This window comes from Solanum verrucosum, unplaced genomic scaffold (assembly GCF_900185275.1).
Source record: "Solanum verrucosum unplaced genomic scaffold, falcon-dt-bn FXZP01000205.1, whole genome shotgun sequence".
In the NCBI taxonomy this organism is placed as follows: Eukaryota; Viridiplantae; Streptophyta; class Magnoliopsida; order Solanales; family Solanaceae; genus Solanum; species Solanum verrucosum.
Genome location: NW_026019950.1, coordinates 804979 through 821249, shown reverse-complemented (window position 1 = coordinate 821249; position 16271 = coordinate 804979). Strand labels below are relative to the sequence as shown.

Here is a 16271-nt window from a genome sequence, read left to right as displayed (position 1 = left end):
TTCACAAAATGCAATCAATTAGTAGAATTAACGTATAAAACATTATTTGTGGTAATGATTTACTTACTATTTTGATGAACTGATTTATATAGTAGCTTTACTATTTTGGTGAAATGGTTAAATATTAGCTTAACTCAGTCAAAAATACTAACTTTGGATGAATTCAAGTTTCAAAGATTTTTTACGAAATTGCGTCTTAAGCTGATTACGGTTCATAAAATTTGAAACATGAAGTTCCGTCGAAAAAACCCTAGCTTTGTTGGAAGTTTGGCTGAGCAGTAAAAACTTTTGTTGGAGAAGATATTTTTGTAAATAAATGATTTTATTCTAACAAGTATGCAATGGATATTCTTTTTCGTACAACAAACCAAACAATCAACAAGAAATAATCCAGAATTACTGGTTGCATAGCTTATCCCAGCATAACTTGTATTCAAACCAAACAACTCCTGTAGTTCTCTCTTTCCATTGAAAGCACACCCTTAATTGATGTATTAACTAGCTATCACTGAACCCTAACGCAGGAACTTTCCACGACAAAATTTCAGCAACAGTTGAGACATCACCATCAATGCTTGCTTTAGGGTATACAATCTACATGACACCAGCAGTCTCTCGCATCCCTTCTAACGCAGAGTACTTTGTGCACCGAGTTACATTTTTTGTAGCTAAGACTGATCACAAGAGAATATATTTACGTTTTGGCGAGGTATTTTGACTGGGAATATCAAATGCTTAAACAAATACCAAGTGTGAGAAGAGCCGATCAGATACAGCATCACATCGACAACAAATGAAATCAACTGTCTCAACACGCTAATGTTTAATATAAGTCGGAACTAAGTTAAGCAGAAAAACCACTGGTGCAAAAGTCTACATGTTTGATTGGCCAATGACTAATGACAGCCGAGAGAACAGAGATACTTGCAGCTCTCACAGATAAAACAACACATTACTAGGACAGACCTCCAAAAGTTCCAGTCTTTAATACAGCTCTAGTCCATAGCAGACTCCTATCAAACTAAGAACATAGAGTTTCAGATTCTCCTTTCAAGAGGAGATCACCACTAAACAAATCTAGCGGCAGCATTAGCCACTGTTTGATCATGCCTGGAAAAAGACCATAAATGCAAACATTAGAAAAGTTCAATATGAAGCATCCAAAATTCTGATCAGGACCATTTGCAACAAGACTAACAAAAACACAAGTGATCATCCAGAGGCAAATCAAACATTAATTAAATACAAAAAAAATAGCCTAACCTGCTGTGGTGATGCCGATCTGGACCTTGACGGTGACCTCGATCTCGATCTCGACCTCGACCTCGACCTTGACATTGATCTGGACAATGACCTGGACCTGGACGCAGATTATGAGCTCAAGTGTTAAAAAAGCGTTGAAGATAAATTGAAAATAGAAAACAAAAGGCAATATTAGTACCTACAAAAAAAATACAATTTTAAGTAATATGCAATGTCATATACCTGGTCGACTTAACAGGAGATGCAGATCTAGACTTTGGCGGTGGTGATCTCGAAACTGAACGGGCGGGTGATCTGAACAAACACTCAGTAAGACATCAAGAGAAAAAGGAATGTACATAAACGAGTTCATTTATTATCTGCAACTTGATCTACCTCCTACTCTTCCTTGGAGTTCTGCTCCTGCTCCTGCTTCTGCTCCGGCTACGACTTCTTGAAGGGCTGCCCTTGTATTCTCTTACCTATATATGAAGGGGACAGAAAATTGAAATGAGCATCAACGTAAAAATACACTGTAAATACGAAAATTCCTGCTACTACTAACTCAAGTACACATGTTCACTGAATAATTGTGTCGTAAATCCTAGATATCCAATACTCCCTCTGTTTCAATTTGTTTCTCTCGATTTGACTTGGCATGAAGTTTAAGAAAGTACAGAAAACTTCTGAATGATGTGCCCTTCAACTAAATATATGTATAATGTCCCAAAATGACCTTTAATCTGTGGCCTTAAACAAGCCACATGGGATGTTTAAATTAAAGAGTTAAGAATTAGAGAAGAGGCATTCTTTTTTAAACCGACTAAAAGGATAGTAAGACAGACAAATTGAACTAAGGGAGTATTAAAAACCATTGAATTAGGAAATCACCACCATACCCCGTGAATATGCTGAGAGATTAAGCATTGATTTAAAATTAAAGTCTTTCCAAGAGTTTGGGTTGAAGGAAGAAAACTAAAATAAAATGTAGTGCAAAGAAAAACAAGGATAAACAAATACCCGGATGTAGGTTCTTGTCCAAGGATTCCTGAACTCAGTATCATCAAGTTTTCTTATCTGAACGAAAAGAAAACATGTTAACCAAAAGCTTGGCCCTTCTCCAAAGGGACAAAATAAAATAAGAAACACCACCATCAAGGGAGTTGCAGATTAAACATTCATGAGTAATGAAACTAGCAAAACACAAGAATTACTTGCAGAGGATATTAATAAAAAAAACGACAAATAACCATCCTTCCAATGGTTAATGAACCAAGGAACTCAAAAGTTCAGGAAACTCAACCATACAATAGGGTAGAACTCCTCAAAAAAAAGAAGATAGCAATATTGAGTTTAAAACCCATTTAGATAATGAGGCAGATAAGAAACTTACAGCATATTTCATGTCTTCATAATTTGTGTAGTCCACCAAGCCAAAGGTTCCTGATATGGACAGGAAAATTTAGAACTACACACATAAACACAGTTAGCACAAGAACAGAATACAAATGTCCCCTAAAAACAATTTTCCTGAATATTCAAATCTTACAAAAATAAAAATACAACATTTGCAGTTTCATTTTGCACTTCAGTTTTTCTCAAAGGTTAGCTCAAGGCACAATAAAGGCCAAAAGACAAGCGAATTGAAGCATGGTCTCTGCCTCGCCGTCTCAGCGCTTTGCTAAGAAGTGCCAAGGTGCTAAGATGTACACCTCATTACAGCTGTGCACTGTCTAAAGGAGGGAAAAACTAATAGTGTTGGCGAAGTGATATATTAATCATCAAAGAAACATTTTATGAATGAATAACATAGTAATTAGGAATAAGAAATTGGAAATTTAACATTAAGAGAACTCCGCACTAAATCTGAAGAACTTAGAGCTAATCATTTGCATTAGAAATTTACTATGGTCTTTTAAATGGTGAGATTCTTACTCTGTGTACTTAATTTATATTTTCCAATTCTTTTATTCACATAATCAATTCTGGTTTCTCTGTAGCACTTTGTTTCCTTAAATTGCAAGTGTAATTAATTGTCTTTCTTCCCTCCTTGATAAAAACCCCGCTAATTCTCGGGAAATTTTCTAATCTTAATTTCCTTGGAGATCAGAGTCGCATACATGCAGTTTTTTCACCATGATTCCAGTATTCTTGAGTATTGTTTAAAATTCACAAGTAAAAGGATCCTGTTAGTTATGTCTTCGAGATGTAAGACTTGGTCATACCTTCACTGTCACGAGAAACCTCAGCAAAGCACACATCCCCAGCTTTCCGCATATGATCCTGACATATTTTCCACCAGGTTACTGCAATTGCTATAGATACAAACCACCATTGGGAAATATCCTGCCCACTTCACTTACCTTCAAATCTTGCCAAGAAGCAGAAGATGGAAGACCTCGAATAATAACTGTATATAGATGACAAGAAAAGTCAAGAGACATCTATATGATCAGGGACAATTACATCGACGGCAATCAAGACAGGAAACTTCAAGAGACATTCAAGTAAGTTATAGTGGAACCTCGGAAATCAGAATGACGAGAAATGCCATGACGCCCTCCAGCTCCACCACCACCACTACTGCTGCCATAACTGCCTCGGCGATCACTTGAAGATGATGGCCCTCTTCCTCCATGAGCAAGCTCAACCTATATCATGCATCTAAAGTGTCAACCACGTGGAAGCTCATATTTCCTACATAGATCTGTGTATCTATGAATATGAGAGAATCAAGATGGAAATTGTTCTTACCCTCAGCCTACAGCCATCAAAGTTGTAGCCATCTCTACCCCTGATGGCATCTTCAGCATCTCGAGAACTTTCAAACTAAAGAATTCGGAGAAGGGAAATGACAGATAATCAGCAGACAAAAGAAGCAATTGACAACCAGAAAGGGAAAAAAAAAAAAGCAACCGACAGCAGAAGGTCAAACTTCAAACTACAGAAAACTGTATACATGTAAATATGCTAAATAAACATACCTCCACGAAACAATAGCAAGGAGGACGAGGTGGGATCTTCAACTCAATGTCCAATATACGACCATACTGCAATACAGGAGAGAATTTATAAACAGTAAGCACTTTTTAAGCTTAGGATACAGTGCTTCTTTTACAACAAATCTTAGGATACAGTGTTGCTTTTACAAGGAATCTCAGGGTATAGTGTTCGCAAGAATGTATGCTAAACCAACTCTACATTTCAAGACAAGGCTGAATGCTTCCAAATCGATGCCTCCCAACTGTTTACTCTCAATCGGGTAAACAGAATACTGGTGGTATTGAGCACCACTGCCTATAGCTTATAGTAGCAAGTATGGAAGAAAGACTGAAACTAAAATAGGAAAAATAAAAGGAGGCAAGGAGGAGGATGCAGTGCAGGATACTAAAGAAGAAGCCTCTCTCACCATCAAACTTTGTTTTCAACCATAACTTAATGTTGATACTAGTACTGCAACAGATTCTCTTATGAGACTACACTTAGGCTTTCTTGTTCTAAAATTTTACAAATAAGAGTTAAATCAAAAAATTCCATCCATTATACGGATGGGGATGGCATTGTAATGAAATTCAGAAAACAAGCATACCTAGGAATGCATACATCTGCAATATAATCTCAAGTGATGCCGTTGTTTTTTGTTGTTTACAAGTATAACTTATGCATCGAAGGTTGAATCCAGAGCCCTATGAGCTAAGTACAATTGATAACTAACTTCTCCACAAGAAAATAAGCCTTTGCAGCTAAGAGTGTTTAAATAAGTGAATGTGACAGACCTTGTAGAATAGATCTTCAACTTCCAGTTCCTTTATATCTGCTGGTAGGTTGCCAACGTAGATTGAGCGTGAAAAGCGGCCACTCATTCTCAGCAATGAAGGGAGAATTCACAGATAACTGCAAGCAGATGTAACTTATAAACAATTTTCAAGATTCCAGTTAACATTGAAGAGAAATAATTAAACAATATAATGGATAAATTTATATCATTCTGTATTTGACTTGACAATAACAGAATCGAGCAGAAAAAATCTGAAGCAAACCAAGAGAGCAATCCTTCAATTGAGCTGTGCTCCACAAGCTCCATTGCTCAAAATGCTCCATGATGCTCCAAAATTATAGATTCAAACAGAAAAATTATGAAACCAAGAGAACAATCCCAAGTTAAGCTAATGATCCAGAAGCTCCATCGCTCATATGTTCCAAGATGCTCCAAAGCAAAAATTATTTGAACTAATATTTGATCTCCTCATCCACTCAAAATTTTTGCAGATGATAGCTCTTCTGAGAGTGAGAAAGAACCTCCAACTACACATAAAACCCAAATACTCCACCCTGACTTGTCCCACTCCCCCAAATACATCCCTATGTATGATTCCAAAGCTCATTTACGTTCCAAGCGCTTGAAATCTATAATAAAGAAAGCATTTATGTCATAAGATGAGGTGAGATCGCGACATACTAATGCATTTTCCCTTTTCTTAATTATTTTTAAGATCACTAAGAAATCATCCTACAAGGCATGCAATATATACCTTTCCTGTTTAAGTTAACATAAAACCAGTTTAGCGCAACTGATGTCATTTCCCTGAACCTAAGATAAGATAAGATTTTTTTTTGAGAAAGTTAACTGGTATTATAAACATAGAAGTACACCAATAGTGAACTCCTGTAGTAATTACATCAAAAGTATAGAGGGTTTACCAAAAAGAATCTAAACACCTATCTCCCTAGTAAACTATCTAAGAATAGGGTGATGTCCCCCGGATCCTTGGGAATAGAATGGATACACCAAAAGTAAAAGGTCACTAAACAATTCATTTTAATGATTTGGAAAGGGATGCTCTTGTTCTCAAAACATCTCTGATTTCTCTCACTCCATATTGTCCACCAGATGCAGGCAAGGACAATCTTCCATCTCTCCTTGTGTCCTGACTGATTTCCATCTCTATTCCAACATGCTAGGACTACTGCAATATTTCTAGGCATGGTCCATGTTATACCTCTCAGGTTAATGAAATACTTCCATAGTTTCTCAGTCACTTTACAATGCAAAAAAAGATGTTCTCAAAAAAAAAGATTTCAAGTCACCAATGGTCAGTAAAACATTGTTTGAACTTTGAACTGTGGAGACTACAAAGATGAGAATTGGATATGATGCAACATATTTTCAGCGAAAAAAGGATTTACTTTGGCAGATTGTTGTCTAAAATGTTTTTCAATATCTGGTTGGATTAAAAACAGGATCATATGGCAACCATCAAATGCGCTAGGATTGAGTTTATAGGTCCTGAATTTTAGAAAAGGCATCTTCAAATAGGGTTCTAGATAAATTATTTATTTATTTTGAGAATAAAGAGAATGGGTTCGGGATAAATTTATGTTATTTTTGATGACCATGGTGTCCTGGCCAGCTTTCTTGCACCTCGACTAATTACACGGGATACCTGCCATCTCCCACCAGCAACGAGTACCAGGTACCAGTAACTCTGTCCACCCAGGCTAGTTAAGTGAAAAAATTAATATAAAATACATGATTTGGGCCAAAGCTACCAAACCCGTCAACTGTAATGTGGCTCCATCCCAGCAATCATAAAAGATGGAGGATGGTATTTTGGTGAGATCTTTGAATATTAAAGTTGACAATGACCCTTATGTATTGGATGAAGCAACTGATTTAGAGTGAGATTCAGAATATTCGTAATGGAAAATGACTTAAGTTGTTTTCACCCTTTTGGTGGTGAATTATCAACCATTGAGGAAATAAACATTGGAGAACGATTCAATGAGTAAAAAACCATTCAATAAAATATTCTCTGTCATACCAAGCAAACCCATCAAGTATTTTTCTTATTACACGATTAGAATTTCATCTTTCAATTCCAATATTCCTATTATTTCCTGCCAAGCAAGTCCGACATGATGATTGCAGCTCTCTGAAGGGAAAAACGCTATTGTAGTAAGAATTTCACTAATAAAAAAACTATCACACTGTTATGTAACACAAGAAACATCACAAGAGATATGACCCATAAAAGTTCGAGCTTTTCTAGCAAAAGCCGATGAACAATGAGAAGTAACACCCAGGCTAAAACAAACCCTGGGATTACGAAATGAACCCATTCTGCCATAAACAGAAAACGATCAATTCGCAACACAGAACATCCGGAAAATACAGAAATAGCTAAATTCGGTAAGATTTTTACAGATTCGTAACTAGGGTTTCTTCCACCCTCGACCCTTCTCAGGGATTAACAAATGTGTCCTTATCTTAGAACAGAGCTGTGAGAAAAAAATCTACTAAATATTACCTGGAATTTCAATTTGGGCTCGGCGGAATTCTGATGAAATTGGTGATCAATTTCTTCTCCAGTTCTTGTCGGGTTCTCTCTCCTGGTGCTGTGCTGCACTTCTTCCAGAGAGTTCTTAATTCTAGGGCTTTTTTTTCTGGATATAAATGCCAACGGTGTAGGATCTGCTCCATTGATTTTCACTTTTAACCCCTCAGCTTTGATTTAATTACACATGTTCCCTTTTGGAATCTCAATTTCCCCGGAGTGTTTCGCAGGGTGTGCAAAAATCAAATCGATCGATAAATCGAAACTGAAAATAATATTATTTATTAATTTTTATTGGATTATTGGGTTAACAATTTTCTAATGGTTTAATAAAAAAATCTATTGATATATCGATTCAATTTTGATTTTTGAATATTGAGTTATTGGATAAATTGATAACACATTAAGACTGTAGTAATTTACAAAGTACATAAATGTTAAATATTAATCTCAATGCATCACTAGTTAGTAGTTACTATCTTTGCATTTTAGCCTTCAATTTACACTTCACAATGATTTTTGAATTCACAACTTCACATTATACAAAACGTCAAAATCTAAAGTAAGAATTTTTTTCCTCTTAATTTCTCTTTGTGCTACACTTGTATAATCTTTTCATGTTAGTTATTACTGTTTATATTTTATGAGCATGTCACGACCCGAGCCTACACCCCGGACGTGACACGGCGTACAAGACTCTGAAAAGCCTCATCGCATTCATAACATATGACATATGAAAAATGGCACGGAATTTAAAACTTTTAATCCATACAATCGAAAACTTTACTTAAAAACAAACAACGGAAGTCTAACTTGTCTCACATGGCCATCTAATACAACTTGAATCAAAGATAGGGTCACAGACCTTAAATATAGTCTGAAACGTAAAATGACATAAGAAACTACTAAAGACTCTTATATGTCCTCGAATCTTGAAGACTCACCACTAGCTTAGAGAATAGTCAATCCAAGCTTTACTCCAAAGAAAATCACCTTAAGATCCGGAATCTACACTTTGTAGAAAAATAGAAGAAATATGGGTTAACACAAAAATGTACTAAATATGATAGTTATGCAAACATCATGCTTAAAAGGACATTTTGGTTGAAAATCATGCTTTATGTCAAGTTTGAGAATCATCATGCATCTTTAGTATAAACATACAAGACATAAGCATATTCATCATGTAAGTCATTAGAACATAATAGAGTCATCATGAAAGTAACCTTAAGTTATACTTGTGCAATGTATGAATGGCATCCCATAATACCATTCATACTAAGTATCACTTTGAGGCCACCATAACATACTTACCATTCTTCAATCTCCTATTTAGTCAGTAATCATAGACAATGAACATTCACATTCAATAAGGCATGACAAGAAAAGCAACTCATAATAACATTTCTAAGTTAAGCATTCATCATTTCATTAAGCCTCTAAGTCAACATTCTCATTAGTTTCATTATAAGCACATTCATTTCATTAGACATTAAGACATTAGAGAACACACCATAGCCCTCGCAAAGCCTACTCGTGCAATGCATGAATGGCATCCTATACTACCACCCACACTTCATAGAACATCTTGAGTAACCATAGCACGTATCTCACATGATGGGAATAAGCATTAACCGACATAGACCATGTGAGCAAACCATGGAATCCGGTGTTTATCCTACACCGTAAATGATTGGTCTACTTGCCTAAGGTAGGACCTGTAACATTTTAGCTTAGGTGGATCTACTAGCTAATAACCTATGTGGGCACATAGTTTTGGGATAAAGAAGATGTTCATTAAAACTCGGCCTAACATGGGGAGAGTTTCCATCTTACCATATCCGCTCGGTGCTAAGCTTACATTCTCATAGAGTAGTTCATTCTCATTAACATTATTATACTTGAGAGGGCTACCACCATTAGGGCTACCGACCCAAAGTACATTACACACATGAAAGGCCACCACTATTAGGTCTACCGATTCAAGGTACATTATTAGGATAACTCATTGAATCCTCAAGAAAGGGTCACCACCTTTAGGTCTATCGAATCAATGTTCATCATTACATTAGTAGTTCATAGACTCATCATAAAGGGCTACCACCATTAGGTTTACCGGTTCAAGACATAACCTTAGAATACTTCATTAATCATTTATGAAAGGGCTACCACCATTAGGTCTACTAATTCAAGGTTCATTATTCATTACATGAAGGGGCTACCACCATTAGATCTACCGATTCAATGTTCATTATTCATAACAGGAAAGGGCTACCACCATTAGGTCTACCGATTCAATGTTCATTAAGTCAAGATACATTAGTTACACAAGAAGATGATACCCTAAGCCTACCAATTCAAGGTACATCAATCAATATTATTTTCATTTACACACAAAGAAGATTCTCAAAGCCTACCAATTCAAGATGTATCATTACATTGAAAAAACCTTTCACAATATACCATCATCATTCACAAATGTATAATTGAGAATAACATTTCAATAATAACACAATTGCATTCTAGACATGATCACATTACTTTCATTGAAATCACAAAGCATATACATAACATCATGATTACACATCAATCCTTCATAATTTGCCCTCCAAGACTATGAATCAATTTCAACCCAAACATTTAGATAAGGGGAATATCATGATTCAATAACTCAATCAATATAGACATACTCAATTAACATGCTTCCATAATCAATCAACCCACATCCTAAATTCACAATTTAATATTTTGGGGGAATTTCATCATAAAACAACATAAATTCCTCAATTCAATCATCATTCATCATAAATCAACCTTTGAAAACGTTTTGAAATTGAACTCATGACTTAGATTGAAACCCTAACTTTTGGAGGAATTTGGAAGCTTTGAAATCATGTTTTGAAGGGACTCTATGGGTGAAAGCTACCCATAGATGAAAACTACCATACCTTGACTGAAGATTCTCCACGAAATTGAAGAGAAAAGATGAACTTTTGAACTCCAAACCTTGACTTCTTCTTCTCCAATAGAGGATTCTAGAGAGAGAATTATTTGGAAAGGATATGGTTTCTATTTTGTGTTTTTGGGAATAATGAGTTGTAAAGGGGTGTTTAATAGTTTAAAAAACCTTAAATTAATCTAAATAATCAAAACAAACCGACCCCTAACTTAACTAACCACCCTAAGAATTTACCACATTGCCCCTTAATTAGCCGAGCCTAGGCAGATTCTCAGGTGTGATCCACACCCCTTGACCCACGGACCGTGGGTGCACTTACTCCCCGTCCTGCAGGTCCGTGGGTGGGGTCTGCAACTTGACATCTCATCCCTGGACTCACGAAACCTCCACATGAGGTGTGGATGGACCTACGGGGTAGGTAACACCCGTAGCCCACAACTTTTTGGCAACTTGGACAGTTTTGGGGAGATTTGGGAGTTGGCTTTAAGGTCTTGGTTGGTCCTTCGGGAGTCGTACCTTGACGTTTAACCCTTAAACCCTTCAACCTAAGCTCAGGAACTCATTTAACAACATAAAATCCCACATCAAACTCAACAACATACTCGTAAGGCTCTAGTTTCACCTACTAGTTTTTTCGAGGTGTTACAGAGCATTTGTAAAATTACATTATTGTCTTGTCGTGCCAAATTGTTAGAGAAGTCATATATTTGTTTCACAAGCATTTTTTATTGGTTAAATTAAAAAACTCAATTGTTAAGGATCAAAACTGATAAATCTAAAATCGGTATTGGTTTAGCATATTTAAAAATCGATAAAACCGAATTGATAATACATAAAATCGAATTGAATTGACCGATACACACACGTTATTTGGTAGGATGTATTATAATTGTTGACACCCAATTTTGACCCTCCACAATATAAATTAATCATTTCGAGCTTCTCCAATTTCAAACGATTTAAAATTATTAGTTTTATAAAATTTCTAAAAAAAAATAGAATAGTAATGAAAATAAATAAATAATAATAATAATATAGTTTGCAAGATTTTAAATAGTTTGTCACTTTTTATAAATCTTAGATGATATATATGTTTTACATAATTATGTATATAATTATTATATTTTATGAATATTCAAAAACCGTCTCAAAAAGAGTTTGTTTTATATTCAATTAAATTAATTTGGTTTAAAGTATAAGTTATTTATTTTATTAGTTTAATTATTCTTATTTTATATTATTTTGTCTTATTTAATTTTGTTGATTTGAAAAGCACATTTTATTTAAGTTACATTATTTTAGTTATGGCCATAGTTTTAAAATAATCAGTTTTATAAAAGTAATAAAATAAATATAGTTTGCAAGCTAGTTTAAATAGTTTTGTCACTTTTTTAAATAATATATATGTTTTATGTAATTATGTATGAAATAAGTGTATCCTATAAATATCCGAAAATCATCTCAAAAAAAAAAAAAAAAAAAAAAAAAAAAACATTTTATATTCTTTGGTGTATTTTAAAATGATGGCTAATTTTGAGTTAATTAGTTTTTGTTATAAATTCAAAATATTTTTTTGAGTTTCTTTATGTAAATTTTGTCAATATATATATATATATATATATATATATATATATATATATATATGTATGTATGTATGTGTATAATTAGTATATTTTATAAATATTTGAAAATCATCGCAAAAGATTTTATGTCTAGTTAAATATCTTATTAATTTACTTTAGTCTAAGTTATAGTTATAATTTCGAGTTAATTAATTTGTAATTAAATTAATTATTTTGTAATCAAATTAATTATTTTATGTCATTAAGATTAAGAAGCTCGTTAATTAATTTATGAAAATTTGTCTTGTTGCAAATTTTAGTCAATTGCTTATCCTATTCTTAACCATTTAAAAGACCAAAAAATGGGCCCATTCCCACGACCCAATTCCTTCTTATTTCCATTCCAAAATCAGCCCATTTCCCTTTTTATTCCTCAAACCCATTTCTCCACAATATTCCCAGCCCACCCATACATGCCACAATACAATAATACACTCCCAAACAGCCAAATACATACATAACAATACAAAAAGACCTTCCAGCCGCCTCAACCCACTCCAAAACAGTACCCAGCCCCTGTTACTCTTCTTCTTCACGCGAGCACCGGCAAGCAACGTTCAAATCCCAACAAATCCGGAAGTCTCGTCCAACTACCCTGCAACGCCCATACTCACCCCATCCTTTCTACTGTTTCCGGAAAAAGAGGGATTTGAAATTGAAATTTTTAATCCGTTTCCCCTCTAATGGAATTCATTTTTCTCCTATATAAAATCCATCTTTGTTTTCGGTTTAGGGGAGGAATTTGGAAAAGGCACAAAAAATAACTATTACTTACAAAAATACACTTCAAGAAAGAGAGAGGAAGAAAAGTTAGAAAATTTTACAAAGAAAAGAAATTCTTAAGCTATAAAGGTCCCTCCGAGATACGCTTAAAAATCTATTTCTCTTCCTTTATCTTGTTTGTTGGCTGCTGGAATCTGCAGAAGTTCACTAGAGTTCCTCGTGTGGTGGAAAAGTCAAAATCTAGCTCGTTAGCTATCCCATTTCGCTGCATCTCGACAGGTAATACTCATTTTTCGGTTCGAAATTTCTTTTTACTCTTAATGTGTTGCTATTAGATTCTTGACTATGTGAGTTGTTTATATGTTGATGTTTGGGGATAATATTGACTTACTGTTGATTGTAAATCAGTGTAGTTGGTTTAGTCTGCTTCGAAATATCGATAAGAGTTAGGTTCTTCGTTTACTTTATCCCCTGTTTCATCTTTTGATATCGATTGGAATATGTATATAATGTTGTTGGTGGGTTGTTTGGTGGCTGTGGCTATTTTTCTCGTCTTAGTTTTATTTTTGTCGTCGTAAATCTGCCATAATGTGTAAGTGTTTGATGTCTCACCCTTCATTCTTTCACCTCAAGTTAAAGGAATGAAACAAGACATCAATATTTTAAGTTCTTAGTATTTTACATTCGTCGTCTTGAATCTGTAATTAATAGTTGCGACCATGTTAACTCCTTCCCCTGCTCTGTCTGTCTGCAATATAGCATGTATGTGACAAATTAGCCAAGTTTCATATTCGGGTTCGAGTTAAAAAATTCTTCCAAGGTATATTGGTGTCTTGTTCTTGTATGTGCTTTCAAGCATGAGTTATGTTCTTTCTTCTCTTGTGAGGGCTGTTATAGATTGATTCTTATTTCAGAAAATTATAGTCCTAAAGTTAAAGAGTTTCAATTTATTGTAGTTTATCCTTAAATGCACGCCTCATTGTGTAAAAAATCGTGCTAAACTTTGTGGTATGTCCTATTGCCTATGCTTGCCTCCTTTCTTTATTTGAAGTTGTGAAAAATGCTAAAATTCCCTCTCTCATTCATGCCTAAATTTTCATCAAAAATAGTAGCATGTTGTACTAATTCTGTCTATTGCTTTGCCTCTGTTCAAAAATGAATAAAGTTTGTTTTATTAACATGCATGTCTATTACTGCCCTTTCTTAGTATGAAATATTGATCCTATTTTTGCCATTGTCTATGGATCACCATGTGCTAGGAAGAAGTTTGCTTTGAAGGTGGTTGTTTACTTTAGTTTAGATTAAATTTCTGCCCTATCCTTTGATCCTGGAACTTTGTTCCTCTCGTTGTCGTATAATGGTTTATGTTGTACTTTAAACCTAACAACATCGATTCCAATAAGTCTATTTGTATACCTTTGTGCTCTCATCTTTGAAGTATGTCGGAATAGATTTATTAATAGTTGTTTATGCGTTAGTTTCAAATAGTTCGAACTTGAGTAAATGGGCTTCCCTAAATAATTACATTGGTTCGTTCATTTTAATCTTATCATGCGGTAATCTCATGGCATATGGATAGCATGCAAATTGTCTGTCGAGGCTTTTTCTCTATGGTAGTAGCTTATTTTATTTTATTTATCCATTCTCGTTATTTATTTATTTATTTATTGTTTTTTATTGTTTTTATTTATTTATTTATTTATTTTTTGAAAAATATCATTCTTTTCATTAGGAAAATTGTCAACTTAGTTACTGCCTTTAAAAAATAAATGATACGCATCTATCATTTTCTACATCTTTGGTTATTTAGCTATTTTTAATGGTGTGATTAGATACAAAGTATTCTTGCCGAATTCCCATATTATCTTTTCTTAAAGCAATGGGTATATTTCTACTATTTTGGCATACTCTTCCATTTTTTTTTATTTTTTATTTTTTATTTTTTTTATTTTTTTTGAGTAGTTCGTATATTAACTCCTTTGCTTTTCTTCTTTTGTGATGCATGTAAATCTGCCTTGAGTCCCCAAGGACTTCACTATTCCCCTAGCATTTCGATTTGGGCCTTCAAAGCTCAAATTTTCTCTTCTTACTCGAGTCAGCCTCCATTTTATTTGAATGTCGGGAGAGCCACACAAGGCTGGAATTTAAACTTCCAAGCTCTGAAAAGGGTCGAAAACAAGCTGTTATACATACTGTATACACCGTACACAGACGGAAATACAATATACAGGTCAAAAACGCAGGGACACAGGGCTGATGCAAAATACATGTATTCGGAAGCAAGAAATACATGAAAAGGGCTGATATACATGCCGATATACACTGATATACATCAGCTGTATACCAAAAACGGGATTGAATAAATCCCCAAAAATTCCAACGAATTTGGCCCAAAAGGAGGCCCAAATTCATTTTCTTCCTTACTCTTTAATTATATAATTGTGATTATTTATTGTTTATTGTTTAATTCTAACTTTATAATCGTAAATCAACTTAGTCGAATTCCCCAAAAGACGAACTATCTCTCTGTGTTGTTTTGTTTCTAACAAAAATCTTATTTTTATCAACTCTTGTATTTTCATTTATATCTTTAGTCAATTTTTATTTTTTTTGTTTAGTTTAAAATAGTTTTTTTTTTTTACATAAACCAAAAACCGACTAATTTAGTTTTGTTAAAATTCTTATTACTTGTCTCTAATTCAAATATTTTAAATAGGGTCCCATTTTCTTAAAAAATAAAAAAAAATTGCTCTTTGTTTAACTATTTTCTCAAAGTTAATCTAATAATGTTAATTATTATTATAAAATAATACTTAGTCATTTGCTCCAAAAGTTAGTCAAAACTTTTATCCTTCAATTAATTTAAAACGATTTTTTATGCTTTAATGTGTTAAATTGGTTTAATTTATTTTAAAATGAACTAAATAAATTCTAATTAGTCCAGTTTTTATTGATTTTCTAATCACTTGCACCTTAATTCAAATGGTTCAATTAAGGTCCCATTTTCAAAAAAAAAAAAAAAAGTAAAATAATATAAAATGTGTCATTTATTTAATTATTTCTTAAAAGTTAATCAAATATATTATAAGTTATTATTTTTTATGTTACATTATTATTTTTCTAACAATAGTCAAATATATTTTAAGTCAAGTCGCAGGTCAACCGCATGTTAGCGGACACTTCGAATGCTTAAACCCTTCTCGAAGTGTAAATTGAACCCCGAACCCTCTTTGGTATTTTCAAATGATTTTTTCTGTTTAAATCTTTGAAAATTATAAGTTTTCTTAATTTCTTTAAAAAATTAAGTGGCGACTCTTTTCTAAGTATTTCTCAAATTGTTTTATACATAGAACATTTCAAATAGTGATTTTTCTACATATAGAAAGATTA

The 16271-nt window shown here is 33.8% G+C and overlaps 2 protein-coding genes across 5 annotated transcripts in view; both read right to left on the bottom strand.

Moving 5' to 3' along the window:
- The window catches only part of LOC125813773 (60S acidic ribosomal protein P1-like), a 102801-nt gene that overhangs the window by 942 nt on the left and 85588 nt on the right, over positions 1–16271 (bottom strand). The gene's annotated exons all lie outside the window — the stretch shown is intronic.
- On the bottom strand, positions 772–7684 carry LOC125813755 (serine/arginine-rich splicing factor SR34A). 4 transcript variants are annotated; one of them, XM_049493224.1, is made up of 14 exons: positions 7551–7670; positions 5283–5649; positions 5019–5136; positions 4227–4292; positions 3997–4071; positions 3767–3893; positions 3606–3652; positions 3468–3525; positions 2636–2685; positions 2263–2319; positions 1639–1724; positions 1486–1557; positions 1264–1360; positions 772–1110 (listed from the first exon to the last, which is right to left on the bottom strand). In XM_049493224.1, exons 3-14 carry the CDS (start codon positions 5103–5105, stop codon positions 1105–1107), a joined length of 828 nt encoding a protein of 275 aa, XP_049349181.1. In that variant the 5' UTR covers positions 5106–5136; positions 5283–5649; positions 7551–7670; the 3' UTR covers positions 772–1104. The 4 variants fall into 4 exon arrangements, with proteins under 4 accessions (XP_049349181.1, XP_049349180.1, XP_049349179.1 ...); XM_049493223.1 differs by lacking the exon at positions 5283–5649 and having other exon boundaries at positions 7551–7684; XM_049493222.1 differs by having other exon boundaries at positions 5019–5649; positions 7551–7669.

Bases quoted from the DNA above. Each gene is read 5' to 3' on its own strand.
- LOC125813755 (XM_049493223.1), bottom strand. From the start codon at position 5,105: ATGAGTGGCCGCTTTTCACGCTCAATCTACGTTGGCAACCTACCAGCA. The intron at 4,293-5,018 runs GTCTGTCACATT...CCTGTATTGCAG, and splicing joins TTGAAGATCTATTCTACAAG to TATGGTCGTATATTGGACAT. The intron at 3,894-3,996 runs GTAAGAACAATT...TGCATGATATAG, and splicing joins TTGATGGCTGTAGGCTGAGG to GTTGAGCTTGCTCATGGAGG.